The sequence below is a fragment of the Hypanus sabinus genome, chromosome 11, assembly GCF_030144855.1.
Source record: "Hypanus sabinus isolate sHypSab1 chromosome 11, sHypSab1.hap1, whole genome shotgun sequence".
Taxonomy (NCBI): domain Eukaryota; kingdom Metazoa; phylum Chordata; class Chondrichthyes; order Myliobatiformes; family Dasyatidae; genus Hypanus; species Hypanus sabinus.
In genome coordinates, this window is record NC_082716.1 from 8,771,522 (window position 1) to 8,792,080 (window position 20,559).

The 20,559-nt window shown below is 42.2% G+C and overlaps 1 protein-coding gene across 14 annotated transcripts in view; it reads right to left on the bottom strand.

The window, feature by feature from the left end:
* The window catches only part of adgrl2a (adhesion G protein-coupled receptor L2a), an 840,245-nt gene that overhangs the window by 103,481 nt on the left and 716,205 nt on the right, over positions 1–20,559 (bottom strand). For all 14 annotated transcript variants that reach the window (XM_059983762.1, XM_059983755.1, XM_059983763.1 and 11 more), the window contains one exon: positions 10,419–10,718. In XM_059983762.1, the coding sequence (XP_059839745.1) occupies positions 10,419–10,718 (300 nt within the window). The remainder of the gene's footprint in view (positions 1–10,418; positions 10,719–20,559) is intronic.

Sequence of the window (20,559 nt, forward strand, 5' to 3'; positions counted from 1 at the left end):
GCCAATTTAGCTGATTATTAGGAGATAGATCCAATTAACTCCAGTGCGGGAGTCAGACATACTCTGAGCTTTTCAATAAGTGGTGTCAGTGCTGCATATGGTTTCAGCTCCACCACGAAACCCTTCACAGTGGGGCTGATGGCACAAGATGCATCAAGTGCCAAGAATTTCTGGTTCCTGCAGGGCGCAAAGGAGGATTAAAAGGCACAGAGAGCCTGTCCAATATACGTGCTGAAGGAACGAGGTGTTTCAAAGTTCACAGTAAATTTAATATCAAAGTATGTATACATCATCATATACTGCTCTGAGATTCATTTTCTTGCAATTACAAGAAAATAAAGAAATACAATAGAATTTATAGAAATTATAAATAGCAAAGACTGACAACAAAAGAGGCCAAGTTGTGCAAATAATTTAAAAAAAACAAATAAATAATACTGAAAATATGAGCTGTAGAGTCCTTGAGAGTGGGCCTATAGGTGGTGGAACCAGTTCAGAGTTGAGGTGAGTGATGTTATTACACTGGTTCAGGAGCCTGATGGTTGCAGGTAATAACTGTTCCTGAACCTGGTGATGTGGGACCCAAGGCTTCTGTACCTCCTTCCTGATGGTAGTACTGAGAAGAGAGCAAGGCCTGGATGGTGGGGGGGTTCTCATTGATGGATGCTGCTTTCTTGTGGCAGCGCTCCTTGTAAATGTGTTCAAAGTGGTTTGTAAGGACTCTGCTCAGGGTGGGATGAGACAGATTCAGACAGATCCTTTGCTGATTTCAAAAGTAATGGCAGTCATTAGTTCAGAGAGAGATGAGGCCGGGGAAGGAGAGGATATCACAACAGGGACAAGTGAGGAGATTATGCTGAGAGGCAAAGAAGACTATAAGATATGAGCAGAATTAGGCCATTGGGCCCAGCGAATCTGCTCGGCCATTTCTTTCATGGCTGATCCATTTTTCCTCTCAGTCACAATTCCCTGCCTTCTCCCCAATATCCCTTCATGTTCCTGACCAGTCAGGAATCTATCACCCTCTGCCTTAAATAGACATAAAGGTGTGGCCTGCACAGCTGCCTGTGGCAAAGAATTCCACAGATTAACCACTCTCAGGCTAAAGAAATTCCTCCTTGTCTCCGTTCTAAAAGGACGTTCCTCTATTCTGAAGCTGTATCCTCTGGTCTTGGACTATTCCACAATAGGAAGCATCCTCTCCACATCCACTCTATCAAGGCCTTTTATAATTTGATTGGTTTCAATGGTTTCTTCTGAATTCCAGTTAATACAAGCCCACAGTCAGCATGTGCTCTTTTTTGAAGAAGTTACGAGGAATGTTGACGAGGGTAAGGCAGTGGATGTAGTCTATATGGACTTCAGCAAAGCCTTTGACAAAGTTCCACATGGAAGGTTAGTTAAGAAGGTTCAGTCGTTAGGTATTAATGCTGGAGTAATAAAATGGATTCAACAGTGGCTAGATGGGAGATACCAGAGAGTAGTGGTGGATAATTGTTTATCGAGATGGAGGCCGGTGACTAGCGGGGTGCCTCAGGGATCTGTTTTGGGCCCAACGTTGTTTGTAATATACATAAATGATCTGGATGATGGGGTGGTAAATTGAATTAGTAAGTATGCCGATGATACTAAGGTAGGAGGTGTTGTGGATAATGACGTGGGTTTTCAAAGCTTGCAGGGAGATTTATGCCGGTTAGAAGAATGGGCTGAACGTTGGCAGATGGAGTTTAATGCTGAGAAGTGTGAGGTTCTACATTTTAGCAGGAATAATGCAAATAGAACATACAGGGTAAATGGTAGGGCATTGAGGAATGCAGAGGAACAGAGAGATCTAGGAATAAGAGTGCATAGTTCCCTGAAGGTGGATTCTCATGTAGATAGGGTGGTGAAGAAGGCTTTTGGAACGCTGGCCTTTATAAATCAAAGCATTGAGTACAGAAGTTGGGATGTAATGTTAAAATTGTACAAGGCATTGGTAAGGCCAAATTTGGAATATTGTGTGCAGTTCTGGTCACCGAATTATAGGAAAGATATCAATAAATTAGAGAGAGTGCAGAGACGATTTACTAGGATGTTACCTGGGTTTCAGCACTTAAGTTACAGAGAAAGGTTGAACAAGTTAGGTCTCTATTCATTGGAGCGTAGAAGGTTGAGGGAGGATTTGATCGAGGTATTTAAAATTTTGAGAGGGATAGATAGAGTTGACGTGAATAGGCTGTTTCCATTGAGAGTAGGGGAGATTCAAACGAGAGGACATGATTTGAGAGTTAGGGGGCAGAAGTTTAAGTGAAACACGAGGGGGTATTTCTTTACTCAGAGAGTGATAGCTGTGTGGAATGAGCTTCCTGTAGAAGTAGTAGAGGCCAGTTCAGTTGTGTCATTTAAGGTAAAATTGGATAGGTATATGGACAGGAAAGGAGTGGAGGGTTATGGGCTGAGTGCGGGTAGGTGGGACTAGGTGAGATTAAGAGTTCGGCACGGACTAGGAGGGCCGAGATGGCCTGTTTCCGTGCTGTGATTGTCATATGACAAGCTATTCTATCTTGGAATCATTTGGTGAACCTCCTTTAAACCCTCTCCAGTTTCAGCACAACCTTTCAAAGATAAGTTGCCTAAAACTGTTCAAAATACTTCAAGTGAGGACTCACCAGTGCTTTATAAAGTCTCAACGTCACATCCTTGCTTTCACAGTGCCAATAAAGAGTATTCACTCTCCTTGTAAGTTTTTGTGTTTTATTGTTTTACAACAATTAATCACAGTGGATTTAATTTAGCTTTTTGATACTGATCCACAGAAAATGACTCTTTCATGTCAAAGTGAAAACAGATCTGTACAAAGTGATCTAAATTAATTACAAATATAAAACACAAAATTCATTGCACAAGTATTAACCTCCTTCAAGTCAACATTTATTAAATGAACCTTCAGCTGCAATTACAGCTTTGAGTCTGTGTAGATAAGTCTCTATCAGCTTTGCACATCTGGATACTGCAATTTTTCCCCGTTCTTCTTTACAAAACTGCTCAAGGTCTGTCAGATTGCATGGGGATCGTGAACCTTTCTTAAATCCAGCCACAAATTCTCAGTTGGATTCAGGTTTGGTCTCTGACGTTGTTGACCACTCCAGGACGTTGTTGTTTTTATTAAGCTTTGACTTTATGACTGGGGTCATTTTCTTGCTGAAAAACAAATTTTCTCCCAAGTTGCAATTCTCTTGCAGACTGCATCAGGTTTTCCTTCAGGATTTCCCTGTATCTTGCTGCACTGATTTTACCCTCTGCCTTCACAAGCCTTCCAGGGCCTGCTGCAGTGAAGCATCCCCACAGCATGATGCAACCACCACCATGTTTCATGGCAGGGATGATGTGTTTATGATGATAGAACACAGAACAAAGGACATGGAAAACATGCAGCACAATACAGGCCCCTCGGCCCACAAAGTTGTGTCGAACATGTACCTACCTTAGAACTACCTGGGCTTTACCTCTATTCTATTCTATGCTCCACATAGCCATCCAAGAGTCTCTTAAAAGACCCCACCACTGTCGCCGGCAGCCGATTCCACGCACTCACCACTGTTTGCGTTAATAAAAAAAAACTTACCCCTGACATCTCCTCTGTACCTACCTCCGAACACTTTAAAACTATGCCCTCTCATGCTAACCATTTCAGCCCTGGGGAAAAGCCTCTGACTAATCCACACGATCAATGCCTCTCATTATCTTGTACACCTCTATCAAGTCACCTCTCATCCTCCGTCGCTCCAAGGAGAAAAGGCTGAGTTCACTCAACCTATTCTCATAAGGCATGCTCCCCAATCCAGGCAACATCCTTGTAAATCTCTTCTGCACCCTTTCTATGGTATGCCAAACACAGTACTTAGTCTGATAGCCAAAAAGCTCAATTTTGGTTTCATCAGACCATAGAACCTTCTTTCAGCTGACTTCAGTCTCCCAAATGTCTTCTGGGAAACTCTAGCCCAGATTTCATGTGAGTTTCTTTTTCAAAAGTGTCTTTCTCTTTGCCACTCTCCCATAAATCTGCAACTGGTGAAGCACCCGGACAACAGCTGTTGTATGCACAGTCTCTCTCATCTTAGCCACTGAAGCTTGTAACTCCTCTGGAGTTGTCATAGGTCTCTAGATTGACTTAACTGTACTCCAAGGGATATTCAGTGACTTGGAAATTTCTTTGCATCCATCTCCTGACTCGTCCTTTTCAATAACCCTTTCATGAAGTTGCTTGGAGCATTCTTTTAACTTCATGGTGTATTTTTTGCCAGGATACTGACCCACCAGCAGTTGGACTTTCAATTTTTACTACAATCAATTGAAACACCTTGACTGCACACAGGTCTACAAAAACAGATCTCCATTTAACTAATCATGTCACTTCTAAAACCAACTGGCTGCACCAGTGATGATCTGGTGTGTCATATTAAAGGGGCTGAATACTTATGCAATCATTTATTTTGTGTTTTATATCTGTAATTAATTTGGATCACCTTGTAGGGATCTGTTTTCACTTTGACACAGAAGAGTCTTTTCTGTTGATCTGTGTCAAAAAAGCCATATTAAATCCACTGTGATTCAATGTCGTAAAATAACAAAAAACATGAAAACTTCCCGGGGGTGGGGTGAATACTTTTGATAGGCACTGTATATTCTTGTCCTCTTGAAATGAATGCTAACATTGTATTTGCTTTCCTCACCATAGACTCAACCTGCAAATTAACCTCCACGGAATCCTGCATGAAGACTCCCAAGTCCCTTTGCACGTCAGTTTTTGCATTTTCTCTCCATTTAGAAAATAGTCAACCCTTTAATTTCTTGTACCAAATTGCATGACCATCTACCACTTCTTTGCCCATTCTCCTAATCTAAGTCCTTCTGTAGCCTCTCTAATTCCTCAAAACTACTTGCCCCTCCACCTGTCTTCATATCCTCTGCAAACTTTGCAACAAAGCCATCAATTCCATTATCCAAATCATTGACGTATAACGTAAAATGGATCAGTCCCAACAGAGACCCCTGTGGAACACCACTTATCACTGGCAGTCAGTCAGAAAAGGCTCTCTTTATGCCCACTCTTTGCCTCCTGCCAATCAGTCACCGCTTTATCCATACTAGAATCTTTCCTGTAACACCATGGGCTTGTAGCTTGTTAAGCAGCCTGGTGTAGCATCTTGTCAAAGTCCTTCTGAAAATCCACGCACATAATCTCAACTGATTCTCCTTTGTCTATCCTGTGGAAATTATGTTTTTGAAGAATTCCAACAGATTTGTCAGCAAGATTTTCCCTTGAAGAAACCATGCTGACTATGGCTGATTTTATCATGTGCCTCCAAGTAAGTTGAGACTTCATCCTTAATAATCACATCCTTGCTTTCACAGTGTCTATAAAAAGGTTCCTTTCTTCTTTCTCTTTTCCCTCTTGAAGAGTGGAGTTACATTTGCAATTTTCCAGTCCTCCAGAATCATTCCAGAACCTAGTGATTCTCGAAAGATCATTACTAATGCCTCCACAATCTCTTCAGCCACTTCTTTCTGAAACCAGATTTGTACACTATCGAGTCCAGTTGACTTATTTAACTTCTGATCTTTCAGTTTCCCAAGAACATTCTGTCTTGTTATGGTAACTTCACACACTTCATGACCTGGAACTTCCACTCTGCTGCCAGTGTCTTCCACAGTGAAGACTGACGCAAACTACATATTCAGCTAGTCTGCCAATCCATTGTACCCCCCCCCCCCATATTACTAACTCTCCAGCATTGTTTTCCAGCAGTCTGATATCTGCTGTCACCTCTCTTTTACACTTTATGTATCTGAAGAAACCTTTGGTATCCTCTTTAATATTATTAACCATATAACAATTACAGCACGGAAACAGGCCATCTTGGCCCTTCTAGTCCGTGCTGAACACTTACTCTCACCTAATCCCACCGACCTGCACTCAGCCCATAACCCTCCATTCCTTTCCTGTCCATATACCTATCCAATTTTACTTTAAATGACAATACCGAACCTGTCTCTACCACTTCTACTGGAAGCTCGTTCTACACAGCTACCACTCTCTGAGTAAAGAAATTCTCCCTTGTGTTATCCTTATACTTTTGCCCCCTAACTCTCAAATCATGTCCTCTTGTTTGAATCCCCCCTACTCTCAATGGAAAAAGCCTATCGACGTCAACTCTCTCAATCCCCCTCATAATTTTCATAAAGTCATTTCTGCCTGTGGCCATCAAACTTTACAACTCCTCCCTTGGAGTGTCAGACACCCTGAGCCAATAGGCTGGTCCTGGACTTATTTCCACTTGACATAATTTACTTATCATTATTTAATTATTTATGGTTTTATATTGCTATATTTCTACAGTATTCTTGGTTGGTGCGACTGTAATGAAACCCAATTTCCCTCGGGATCAATAAAGTATGTCTGTCTTTCTGTTTAAATACCTTTATCAAGTCCCCCCTCAACCTTCTACGCTCCAAAGAATAAAGATCTAACTTGTTCAACCTTTCTCTGTAACTTAGGTGCTGAAACCCTGGTAACATTCTAGTAAATCTCCTCTGTACTCTCTCTATTTTGTTGACATCTTTCCTATAATTCGGTGACCAGAACTGTACACAATACTCCAAATTTGGCCTTACCAATGCCTTGTACAAATTTAACTTTACATCCCAACTCCTATACTCAATGCTCTGATTTATAAAGGCCAGCATACCAAAAGCTTTCTTCACCACCCTATCCACATGAGATTCCACCTTCAGGGAACTATGCACCATTATTCCTAGGAATAATGCATTCTTCAATGCCCTACTATTTACCAAGTAAGTCCTATTTTGATTATTCCTACCAAAATGTAGCACCTCACACTTATCAGCATTAAACTCCATCTGCCATCATTCAGCCCACTCTTCTAACTGGCCTAAATCTCTGCAACTTTTGAAAACCTACTTCCACAACACCACCTACCTTAGTATGATCTGCATACTTATTAATCCAATTTACCAGCCCATCATCCAGATCATTAATGTATATGAGAAACAACATTGGACCCAGTACAGATCCCTGAGGCACACCACTAGTCACCAGCCTCCAACCTGACAAACAGTTATCCACCACTACTCTCTGGCATCTCTCATCCAGCCACTGTTGAATCCATTTTACTACTTCAATATTAATACCTAACGATTGAACCTTCCTAATTAACCTTCTGTGCGGAACCTTGTCAAAGGCCTTACTGAAGTCCATATAGACAACATCCACTGCTTTACCCTCGTCAACTTTCCTCGTAACCTCTTCAAAAAATTCAATAAGATTTGTCAAACACAACCTTCCACACACAAATCCATGTTGACTGTTCCTAATCAGACCCTGTCTATCCAGATGATTATATATACCATCTCTAAGAGTACTTTCCATTAATTTACCTGCCACTGACATCAAACTGACAGACCTATAATTGCTAGGTTTACTCTTAGAACCCATTTTAAACAATGGAACCACATGAGCAATACGCCAATCCTCCGGCACCATCCCTATTTCTAATGACATTTGAAATATTTTTGTCAGAGCCCCTGCTATTTCTATAGTAACTTCCCTCAAGGTCCTAGAGAATATCCTGTCAGGACCCGGAGATTTATCCACTTTTATATTCCTTAAAAGCGCCAGCATTTCCTCCTCTTTAATCGTTGTAGTTTCCATAACTTCCTTACTTGTTTCCCTTACCTTACACAATTCAATATCCTTCTCCTTAGAGAATACCGAAGAAAATAAATTGTTCAAAATCTCCCCCATCTCTTTTGGCTCCACACATAGCTGCCCGCTCTGATTCTCTAAGGGACCAATTTTATCTCTCACTATCCTTCTGCTATTAATATAACTGTAGAAACCCTTTGGATTTATTTTTACCTTACTTGCCAAAGCAACCATGTATCTTCTTTTAGCTTTTCTAATTTCTTTCTTATTGGCCAGCTTACTTTCGTATTCCATTTTTACCCAGTTGCCTTCTGTTGATTTTTGAAAGATTTCCAATCCTCTAACTTCCCACTAAATGTTGCTCTATATGCCCTCTCTTTGGCTTTAATGTTGGCTTTGTCTTCTCTTGTTAGACATGGTTGTGTATCTTTCCTTTAGAATACTCTTTCCTCTTTGGGACATACATATCCTGTGCCTTCTGTATTGCTTCCAGAAATTCCAGCCATTTCTGCTCTACCATCATCCCTATCCGTGTTTTTTCCAATCAATTCTGGCCAGCTCCTCTCTCAGGTTTCTGTAATTCCCTTTACTGCACTATAAAACTGATACATCTGACTTTAGCTTCTCCTTTTCAAATTCCAGGGTGAATTTGATCATATTATGATCACTTCCCCTTGGTTTCCTTTTATCTTAGGATCTCAAATCCATTCTAGTTTTTTGCACAACACCCAATCCAGAATTGCTGATCCTGTACCGGGCTCAACCATGAGCAGTTCTAAAAAGCCATCTTGAAGGCACTCTAGAAATTTTTCATTCTGTAATCCAGCATCAACCTGATTATTTTTTTCCCAATCTATTTGCAAATTAAAGATTGTAACACTGCCCTTCTGGCATACATCTTCTATTTCCTGTTGTAATTTGTTGGCCACATCCTTACTACTGTTTGGGAGTCCCTATCTGCATCTTTTTAACCTTGCAGTTCCTTAGCTCTATCAACAATGATTCAACACCTTCTGACCCTCCCTATGTCATGTCTTTTTAATGATCTGATTTCAGTTTTTACCAAAAGAGCTACACTGCCCTCTCTGCCTTCCTGCCTGTCCTTTTGATACAATATGTATCCTTGGACATTAAGCTCCCAGCTGTAATCTTTTTTCAGCCATGATTCAATGATGCCTACAACATTTGCCCATCTACAAATGTGCCTCAAGTTCATCTACCTTATTACAAATACCGAGTCAAGTCAAGTCACTTTTTATTGTCATTTCGACCATAACTGCTGGTATCGTACACAGTAAAAATGAGACAACATTTCTCAGGGCATTTAAATAAAACACCTTCATTCCTGTATTCACCCTTTTTGATTTTATCCACTTTTTAGATTATAACTGATCATGCTGACTGCAATATTGCCCTATCAACAACCTCTCCTCGCTACTCATTGCCTCTGTTTGTAAGCCAGCTACCTCACCTTCAGCACTATTATCTGCCTTTCCTATGATATGTTTTGCATTGAAATGTATGCCGAATCTGAATCAGAATCAGAATCCGGTTTATTATCATCGGCATGTGATGTCAAATTTGTTAACTGTTGAAATTTGATTCAATGAGATTCTCCCCTTATCCTTCTGAAATGCAGCAAGTACAAGCCCAAAGACATCCAACACTCCTTATACATTAACCCTCTCACTCCCAGGGCCATTCTTCTGAACCTCCTCTGGTCCCTTTCCAATGCCAGGACATCTTTCCAAGATACTGGGCCCAAAGCTACTCATAAAATTTCAAATGTCGCCCGACCAATGCCTCAGCATGTCATCCTTGCTTTAGTATTCTAGTCACCCCAAAATGAATGCTAACATTGCATTTGCCTTGCTCACCACCAACTCAGCCTAAAAAATACCTTTAGGAAATCCTGCACTAGGTCCCCAAAGTACCTTTGCACCGCAGATTTCTGAATTCCCACCCTCTTTAGAAAAACATCTCTATCTTTATGCTTACCACAGAAATGCAAAACCCCACATTAGAAGCTTTCAGTGAAGACTACCATTCCCATGACATGTCTTATTAAATCCCGTACAGTAGACACCCATGTATCACACAGCATTTGCTGAATTATGAATCCTCTTCCCACTGACAGGGGACTTCAGGAAGTGTAAGCTGGCAAGAGTGAAGGGCTCCCAGAAGATGCCATGTCAACAGATGCCCTTTCTTGGAAAGACTTGAGCACTATCTAATGTAGGATAAGGAACAGGCTGACCAACCCTTAGACGTCTCCGCCACATTATCATTTGTGCAGTAGCGTAGCGGTTAGTGAGACGTTTACAGCATTTGCAGTTGGAAGAATGGAGTTCAATTCTTGCTGCTGCCTGCGAGGAGTTTGTCTGTTCTCTTCCATGTGGGTTTCCTCCGGGTGCTCCAATTCCCTTCCACATTCCAAAAGATGTACGGGTATGGATTAGTAAGTTACGGCGTGCTATGTTGGTGCCAGAAGCATAGCAACACTTGTGAGCTGCGCCGTGTACGCTATCCTCACGGTCATTGTTGCCAATGACGCAATTCACTGTATGTTTGGATGCTTTGATATATATGTGACAAATAAAACTAATCTTTAATATTTAACCTTTCTTGTAACAAGTTGAGAGCTATCTCTGGTTGGGGGAGGAGTTGCCCACCCAGCCCTTAACCCACACACATAACCCACCGACCATCTTACCTCGAGTGCCTTTGGGACAGGGGCGTTCCACCATGGTACCTCTCTGGCTCCGAGGCCAACCTATGCCCCTGGCTTCCGTAACTTCACAGAACCTCTCGGGGAGTGGGAAGGTACTGGACACCGGGGGCGGCCTTGTGCCCACACCGTGAAGCCCCGGCCTGGCCCCTTGGCCGCCCTCCTTGGTGCCTGCTGCCAGGGTAGTGGTGGCCAGAGCTCTCTCAGCAGTGCTGGTAGTTGTGGTCACAGCAGTGGTCTTGGCACGCGTCACCCCCGGAGCAGTCGTCTCCACTGTTGTTGGCACTGCAAAATAAATCCACATATCAGCCAGAGTGATACAGCAATGGTACAAGCCATTCAGCCTGACCAATCCATGCTGGCAATTAGATATCCAGAGATATACAGAACAGTAACAAGCCATTTGGCTCTGCTTGTCCATGTTGACTAAGTTGCTTAGTTACGGTTGTCGAATTTGCTTGTGTTTGACCATAGAACATAGAACACTACAGCCAAGTAGCCTGTTAGTCCATGATGCTGCGTTAAACTCTTAGCCCAATCTAAGATCGATTTAACCCTTCTTTTCTACCTAGCCCTCCATTTTTCTATCATCCATGTACCTATCTAAGAGTTTCTTAAATGCACCTAATGTATCTGCCTTATCATCACCCCTGGAAGGGCGTTCAGCACTCCCACCGCTCTGTCTAAAAACTTGCCTCTGATATCCCAATCACCTTAAAATGATGCCCCCTCATAGCCACTTCCACCCTGGGAAAAAATCTGGCCCCTAGACTTAGTCATCTCTGCCCTATTTTTGTAACTTGGAATAATTTTCATATCTCATACAAGTTCAAAGCCAGGTGGCATAGGGCCTATGGCTTCTGTACCCTCTGCCCAATGTTAGTGAGAAGAGAACGTGAACGGTGTGGTTTTCTTGTTGCAGCACTCTGAAAGCAGATTCAATGATGGGGAAAGTTTTTCCTGTGGTGAACTGAATTTCTGTGATGAACCACTTTCTGTAGATATTTCCATTCCCGAGCATTGGTGTTTCCATACCAGGCCGTGATGCAACCAGTTAGCTTACGTTCCACTGTGCATCTACAGAAGTTTGTCAAAGTTTTTGGTGACACGCTAAATTTACACAAACTATTACACAAACTTTTCAGAAAGTAAAGGCAATCTTGCGCCTTCTTTGTGATGACACTTACTCCATCTGCCTTTCTTCAGCCCACTGGTCCAACTGTTCAAGACCTCATTGCATTCTGAATTGACTTCCTACACTGACCACTACAGCAGAAATTTTCATGTCAAAGTTTAAAGAAAATTATCATTCGCTAACTTAATAACCAAGGCAACTGCACTCTCATCCATATACAGTTCACTCTGACGGTCAAAATTTGAGCTCAGCCATCCTCTGTATGAGAGGCCATCCTTACATCAACTTCAAATTTATTATCATTTCAACAGTAAACATATATATCAACAAACGTAACAACATTCCTCCAGACCAAGATGTATAACACTGTGCATATAACACACATTAAAAATAAAATAAGATTACCACAAATTATGTTTTGTGATTTCAAAACATTAAACTAATTCAAAGGAAGACATGGGAGTCTGAAATGTGCGTCTAATTTCCGTGTTTACTTTAAGGGGGGTCCGCGCATATCATGTGGTATCATGATGATGTATGCAATTTATGTAATTCTACATATGACCAGTAGTTATTTAAATGAACAAGAATGCTTAATCAAACAATATATATAAAATACAAAATTACACAAATATTACTGAAATATTAAATCTTGTGTTTATGACACAAGATAAAAAGTAAACTGTATGATGCTACTGGTGCTTCATACATGATGAGATATGGTGGTCTCAGGGACACAGCCGGGGGAAGAAGCTGTTTCTCATCCTAATGGTTGTCGTCCTAGCGCTAAGGTACCTCCTATCTGATGGTGGGGGGGGTCAAAGAGATTGTTAGACGGTTGGGAGGAATCACTGACAAAGCTAAGCGCCCTGTGTAGTCAGTGCTCCTGGTAAATTATCACTCAACCTGCAGTTTACCCCTCAACCACCCAGGCTCTTAAATTCACTCAACTTCACTCAGCCCAACACTGAATCATTCCCACAACCTATGGGCTCACTTTCAAGGACTCTTCATCTCATATTCTCAATATTTATTGCAATTATTATTTTCTTTTTATATTTGCTCAGTTTGTTGTCTTTTGCACATGGGCTGATTGTCAGTCCTGTATGTAGTTTTTCATTGTGCTTCTTTGTATTTTCTGTGACTTACCGCAAAAAAGTGAATCTCAGGGCTGTACTCAATGAAATATATGTCTTTGACAATAAATTTACTTTGAATGTTGAACTTGGATGCGCAGCACTCCTGGTAACTACCTTGGATCATCCATCACCCGTTTACTGCTTTCAACACTCTTCCCTATTTTTTCCTCTCCCCTGCCAGAAGAAACAATGTTTTTCTAACAGAGGCTGAGGCTTCATAAGAAATTGGTTAAACGTTGCTGGGAGTAATGTGAGCAGATTATCTAAGAAAGGACGTGCTGGCATCGGAGAGCGTCCACAGGGGGTTCATGAAAATGATCCTGGTAATGAAAGGTATGAGGAACATTTGATGACTCTGGACCTTTACTCGCTGGAGTTTGGAAGAATGAAGAGGATGTCCCCTATAGTGTGGGAGTCTAGGACCAGGGACACAGACTCAAAATCCTAGAATGGGGATGAGGCAGGATTTTATTAGCCAGAGGGTGGTGTATCTGTGGAATTCATTGCCACAGCCGGCTGTTAAAAGCCAAGTCATTGGATATATTTAAAGCAGAGGTTGGTAGGTTCTTGATTAGTGAGGACATCAAGTTACAGGGAGAAGGCAGGAGAATGGGGTTGCGAGGCAACCATCAGCCATGATGGAATGATGGAGGATGCTCAATGGAAAATGACCTTGTTCCTAATTCTCAGCCCAATTTTTGCTCCTGTAGCTTATGGTCTTTCTTTAGACTCTCACACCCAATCACTGATTCATTTAATTACAATCTATACAATTTGATTTGCAAACACATACAGGACTGAGGTTACAGCTGTGTGCAGGGGTTTAGCTTGCTTTCTGCAATAGAGAGCTTCTGAGAAATATCAGTATTTCCAGCTCTCAGGCACTAAACAACATTCTATCTGGATGCAAACAGTCATTAGATTTTTCTTTAAACTAGCAATAAGCAAATGAGAAAATTGAGGAATATGTGTCTGGGAAACATTTAACACTCAAGAAGCTATCAATTTGAATCATGTTTCACCAACTTAATGCAATGACTTACAAAAAAATAATGAACGTTAACATCTTGTAACCCCCTCCCACGGCCACTTAGGCATGAAAATAAGTCTGTTAAATTTACAAAGAACCATATTCTCTCGCAGTTGGAGCATTTCTTATCTTTCACAAAGGTACCTTGATATTCAAGATTCAAGTGCGACACAGTACAAAGCTTTACATTACCAGTGACCCAGGTTCAATTCCTGCCTCTTTCTGTAAGGAGTATGTACACTGTCCCCGTGACTGCGTGGGTTTCCGCCCCCACTCCAAAGATGTACCAGTTGGTAGTTTAATTGGTCATTGTAAATTGGCCTATGATTAGGTTAGGATTTAATCAGGGGACTGCTGTTTGGAACAACTCAAAGGGCCAGAAGAGCCTATTCCAAGTTGTATCCCAATAAATAAATAAAGATTTAATATCATTTAATATTATTTCCAGCAAATAATTGTAAAGGAGAATGAAATATTCATTATTCTGGATGCAATGCAGCACAGAAAAAAAACACAAAACAATAAATAACACAATAATAAAAACAATAAATATGAATACATAGCCTATACGTGCAGATTGATTGTATGTCCATAAAGTGACTCTCGGCACAGAAGTGTCTGTACAGGAAATTATAAAGTAGTGGTGGTTGGGGGTGTAGAGGGTGAGTTAGTGAGATGTTGATTAGCCCTACTGCTTGGGAAAAGTGACTATTTTTGAGCCTGGTGGTCCAGGCGTGGATGCTATGTAGCCTGCTCCCTGATGGGAGTGAGACAGAGTCCATAAGCAGGGTGGGTAGGAGATCCTTCATGATGTTACTGGCCATTTTCCAGCACCTTTCTTTATATATGTCTTTAATGATGGGCAGGCTGGTGCCAGTGATGTGTTGGGCAGATTTGACTACCCTTGTCAAGCCTTCATGCCCACTGCAGTTTTAAATAAGTTCAAAAATGAGTTCAAAAAAAGCCTGTTCACTTGTTGGGACTGGTCAATCAGTCCAGAACTCCAATTAGATCTGGAGAGGTGGCCAGAAGCTATATTTTATTCACAGTCTGAAGACATTTGATGTGTCACCAAAGCCTCTAGCAAATATCCATAGATGTAGAAATTTACTGACAGGAAATGATAAAGTAGTGGTGGTGGTTGGGATTTGCAGGGGTGCGTTAGTGGGTGGACGTGTTGATCAGCCTTTCTGCTTGGGGAAAGTAACTGGTGGTCCTGGTGTGGATGCTGCATAGCCTCCTCCCAGATGGGAGTGGAACACACAGCTTATGAGCAGAGTGGGTGAGATCCTTCATGATGTTACTTCTTAAATTACAAAAATATCCTCATTTAAAAAAATCACCTCATACTTCCCTTTAAGTCTCTTTGAATTCTTTCAGTCTGAACACATCCAAAACTTGGAATTCACACAAGATTATTGTCCAATCCTTCAAAGTCAAATGCCAAAGTAAACTTATTACCAAAGTCTGTGTGTTTTACCATTTACTGCCTCAAGATCAATTCTCCTGCAGGCACTCACAGGAAAATAAACAAGTACAATAGGATTTATGAGAAACTATACATAATCAAAGACCATCTAAAGACCAATATGCAAATGAAGACCAAATGAGCAATTTTAAAAATAATACCAAGAAGTTGAGTTGAAGAGTCATTGAAAGGGAGTGTCAACTCAACTTCTTGGTATTATTTTTAATACACTGAGTGAGGAGTCAATTCAGTGTTCAGATGAGCCTGAGGGTTGTAGGATAATAATTGTTCCTGAGATTGTGATGTGGGACCTAAAGCTTTGGTACCTCCTTTCCGATGTTAATAGTGAGACGAGAGGATGGCCTAGATCAGCGGCTCCCAGCCTTTTTTTAATGCCATGGACCCCAAGCAGTCTGTGGAGCCCCTGGCCTAGATGGTGGGGTTTCTTGATGATGGATGCTGCTTTCATCTGGCAGTGCTCCAGGTAAATGTGATCAATGGTAGGGAGGGCTTTGCCTGTGATGGACTGGGCTGTATCCACCACTTTTGTAGGTTCCTACTAGGCTGTGATGCAACTAGTCAGGATGCTCTCCACTGTGCATCTGTAGAAGACTGTCACAGTTTTAGGTGACATGTCGAATCTAAGCAAACCTCTGAGAAAATAGAGACACTGTTGTGCATTTTTTATGGCACTTGCATGCTGGAGAGCTCCACCCTGGATGGTCCCAAGCCTGGCTGCAGAAGGAGGAGGGGTTAACAGCCCCATCCAATAAAAACCCACTACATGCTACAGAAACACCTTCAAAGACCTCATCACTGGGAGGGGAAGGATCTGCACCTAGAAGATATATGGAATTGTGTGATGATAACCGCAAATCCATGGAAGCCACAGGACCGATCAGCCTTCTACAGGAGAGGTTGGCCAAAAAATGCCTGGTGACGCAACCTTGAAACTGACTTCAGGATCAGAATCAGAATCAGGTTTATTGTCAACAGCACGTGTTGTGCAATCTGGTAACTTAGCAGCAGCAGTTTAATGCAGTACATGATAATATAGAAAGAAAAAAATAGGTAAGTTGATCAATTACAGTAAATATATATATATATATATATATATATATATTAGATTGAAATAGTGCAAAAACAAACAATATATATTTTTTAAAAAGTTAGGTAGTGTTCAAGGGTTCAATGTCCATTTAGGAATCAGATGGCAGAGGGGAAGAAGCTGTTCCTGAATCGCTGAGTGTGTACCTTCTGGCTTGTGTACCTCCTTCCTGACAGTAACAATGAGAAGAGGGCATGCCTTAGGTGATGGAGGTCCTTATTAATAGATGTCACCTTTCTGGGGCACCTCTCCATGAAGGTGTCTTGCCAAGAAGATAGGTTATACCTGGACAGCTTAAAAGACAGAGCACTCTGGTGAGCTACCGTTGGCGGCCTGTGCCTCTGTAGGGGTGATGGGATTGTTTTTGAGGCTCCCCTGGATGTTGCAAGCTAGTGGTATAGATGTGGAAGCCAGGGCAGTACCACATGGAGATCGAGCTGTTGCCCGTGTAGCTGACTTACCCCCTCCATGCATCTGAGAACACAGAGTAACAGAAGAGAACGATACAGTTCAGCACCAGCAGCATTGCAGAAGTTGCCAGCCAGCATTGAATTCAACGGAGGACTGTCTTAGGGACTCCAGATTTTTCCTGAGAGTTTACTCCTGAAGCTTTTCCCTTGAATGGGTATGGCCTTAAGGCAATGGAGTCTTGAGATTAGAGACTTATTCTCCTGGATGAGCTGCCACCATGGCTGATGAGCCTCCCTCCACCAGGCGCGACTGGTTTTAAGGTGTCAGTAACCTACCTTTGCCCCTTCTCCTGTCGGTAGAAACTGTTCTGCCAGGCTTAGTAGATAAGCCACATGTGAAGGCCAGGAGGGGAATTACGGGTTATGGGGGAAAGGCGGGTAGGTGGCGTGAGTCCATGGCCAGATCAGCCATGATCTTATTGAATGGCGAAGCAGGTTCAATGGGCCAGAGGGCCTGCTGCTTCTCCTATTTCTCATATGTTCCTATGTAGGAACTGGACATGGTGGTCAGAGGCTATCTGAGGCATACACCATTGAGAGCATTTAATAGGTAGTGGGAGCTTGTCCCCTTTACCGCCCCTGGCTTTGACAACCTTAAATTGATGGGATTAAGTAACTAATTTACGCACTGAACCCAGGCCTTCATTGCGGTAACGCAGACTTTGAAAGCTCTCTACTCCCTTTCCCCGATCTCGGCAACCTCTTTTACCAAGGTTAGTACAGTGAAGCGCCACAGCAGAGTCCAAAGTAACTTTGACACCCATTCACAGCTATGTAACCTTGGTGAAAGAGGGACGATTTGTCAAGAGGAACACAATGTGACATAAATCAACGAACTTTCGCTTCACCTGCCGAAAGCGGAATTTCCTGGTGGCCAACTCCTCCCATTCAGAATGTCAGTCCATGGCCTAGTTTTCTACTAAAATAAGGCTACCCTCAGGACAGAGCAGCAACATCTTGTATTCCATCTGGGTAGCCTCCAACCTGTTGGCATAAACATTGATTTCTCCAACCTCTGGTAAATTTTTCGCTTACTTCTTCCCTTCTTCTTCATTTCCCCACTCTGGTCTGTTATATCTTCTACCCACCTGCCTAACATCTCTCCCTGGTGCCCCTCCTTCCCTTTCTCCTATGGTCCACTCTCCTCTCATATCAGATACCTTCTCCAGCCCTTTCCACCTATTAACTGCCAGCTTCTTACTTCATTCCCCCTCACCCCACCTTTTAATTTTGGCATCTTCTCCCCTTCCTTTCCAGTCCTGATGAAAATTCTCAGATGGAAGTGTCAACTGCTTATTCATTCCTCACCACCAACTCAACCTCTAAGGTGAGAGGAAAAAGTTCATAGGAGACTTCAGAGTTCAAGTTTATTTATCACAAGTACATTGAAACATACAGTGAAATGCACCATTTGTGTTAACAACCAACACAACCAAGGATGTACTTTGGGGCAGCCCACAAGTGTGGCACACATTCGCCACCAACACAGCATGACCACAATGCCCGGCAGAACACAGAACAAACAAAAAGTAAGAAGGCCAGTTCTCCCCTCCCACCCATCCACGTAAATACACACTACTCTAACCCCTAGACGTGCTGCCTTCTACAGCCTCCGATTCAGACTTGGAAATGCCGACATTTTTTGACAATGTATTTCTTACACAGGGTGGTGGCTGCCTGGAGTCTGGAGGTGGTGGAAGCAGATTTGACAGCACTGTTTAAAAGGCTGTTAGACAGACACATGGACAGGCTGGGAATGGAGGGAGAAGGAGCATTTGCAGGCAGATGGGTCTGTTCTGCCCTTTGGGCAATTGGTTTGTTTCTACTAATGTGATTGATTACATTCAGCTTTTATTCTAATGAGCAGTTTCAGATCTGCATTAGGTCACTTCCAATGCAGTCAGGAAGTAGTAAGTTGGAAAACACTTTGGCTGGCAGAAGACCACAGAGGATTACGTCGGGAGAAAAAAGTTGCTATCTATTGTTTCACCAGCAGAAGCATTGCTTATAAGCTCTCGTTATATTGTTTAGAAGTTGGTCTAAAGTTAACAATACGATTTTGCTGAAGTAGAATGTGATTTTTGAGTTTATTTTACACTAACCTATACATTAATGGTTTACACATAATGTAATTAAGATCTTATTTATCTGTGTATATTTACTTTTGTGAATAAAACAATGAGATAATTGCACTGTATTTTGTTGTTTTTAGTTTCACTCCTTGTTCACTATGTCATGACATTGAGTCTGTAATAAAACTATGACTCTCATGCCATTTCTGAATGGAGTTTGGCTTACTGTCTGGTTGATGTTACAGCACTCAGTGAGGTCAGTACAGATGCAGTGGGCTGAAGGGCCTGTTCCTGTGCCGTACCGTTCTATATTTGATGCTTCAGGTTGACAGTGAGACTCAAGACAGCAGTGATATGCTTGAACTGAAATAATTGTGAGATGGTGCTTTACCTCAGCCCTCAACATAAATAGACCATCGAAGACCGTACCACAGTACAGGTCCTTCACACCAACCTCTTCACCTCACTGCGAGATTGATCTAATGCTTCCTTCCCACCTAGCCCTCCACTTTTAGTTCATTCACATGCCTATCTAAGAGTCTCTTAAATGCCTCACATTTGGCAGGGCATTCCACACACCCACCACTCACTGTGTAAGCAGCCTATCTCTGACATACCCCCCACACTCCTCCAATCTCCTTAAGCTGATCAAACGCAATTGTCTTCACTGGGTGAGCTTCTTTAGTTGGTTCACAAGAAGTCAGAAATATTCTTCTTTTTATTCATTTTACCGACTATTTTATCCAGTAGGAATGTTCTCCTTCCCCTCCACCCCACCCACTTTTTCAGACAAGTTATCCCTCCCTCTCCAGTCCTGATGAAGAGACCCTGCCCAAAATGTCCGCTGTTTATTCCTTTCCATAGATGCTGCCTGACAAGCTGCATTCCTCCAGCATTTTGTGTTTGTCATACCTAACAAAACTGGTCCACTCTCATCTCCTATCACAGTCCTTCTTCTTCAGCCCTTTACCATTTCCAACTGTCACCTTTCATTTAATATCCCTCCCTTCCCCTGTCACCTTCTAGATTGTACTGCTTCCCCTCCTTCTTATTCTGGCAAATTCCCCCTTCCTTTCCAGCCCTGATGAAGGGTCTCAGCCCGAAACTTTGACTGTTTCCTCCCCTCTGTAGGTGCTGCCTGACTTGCTGAGTTCTTCCTGTATTTTGTGTGTGAGACTGTGTTCAATACTTCAGGAAAGGTGTCGGGCAGGATTACGGTAGTATATTAGGGAGTATATTCTCTATTCCGTTTCTCTATTGAACTAGCTCGATGTGCTTACGTGAACTGTCGGGTACTGAGGAGTGCAGCCAAACAAAAAAGATCTGGAAATACAGATCCATAATTCTTTGAAAGTGACATCACAGGTAGATGTACTCAGAAAGAGAGCTGCTGGCACCTTGTCCTTCATAAATCAATGTGTTAAATACATTGAGATGTTATGTTGAGGTTTTATAAGATGTTGGTGACACCAAATTGTGTGTCGTTCTGGTCACAGGATAGATAGCTCCAAGAATCAGTCTCCCTCCAGTGCCCACCTCATTCCCTTTAGTGTATCCCTTCCTCTTTGCCATCTCCTTCCGTAACATTGCTTGCGTATTTATTTTTATCGAATTAACTTTATTTATATGGAGATACAGTGTGGAACAGGCCCTTCGAGCCAATCCGCCCAGCAACCCATTTACTTAACCCAGGCCTAATCATGG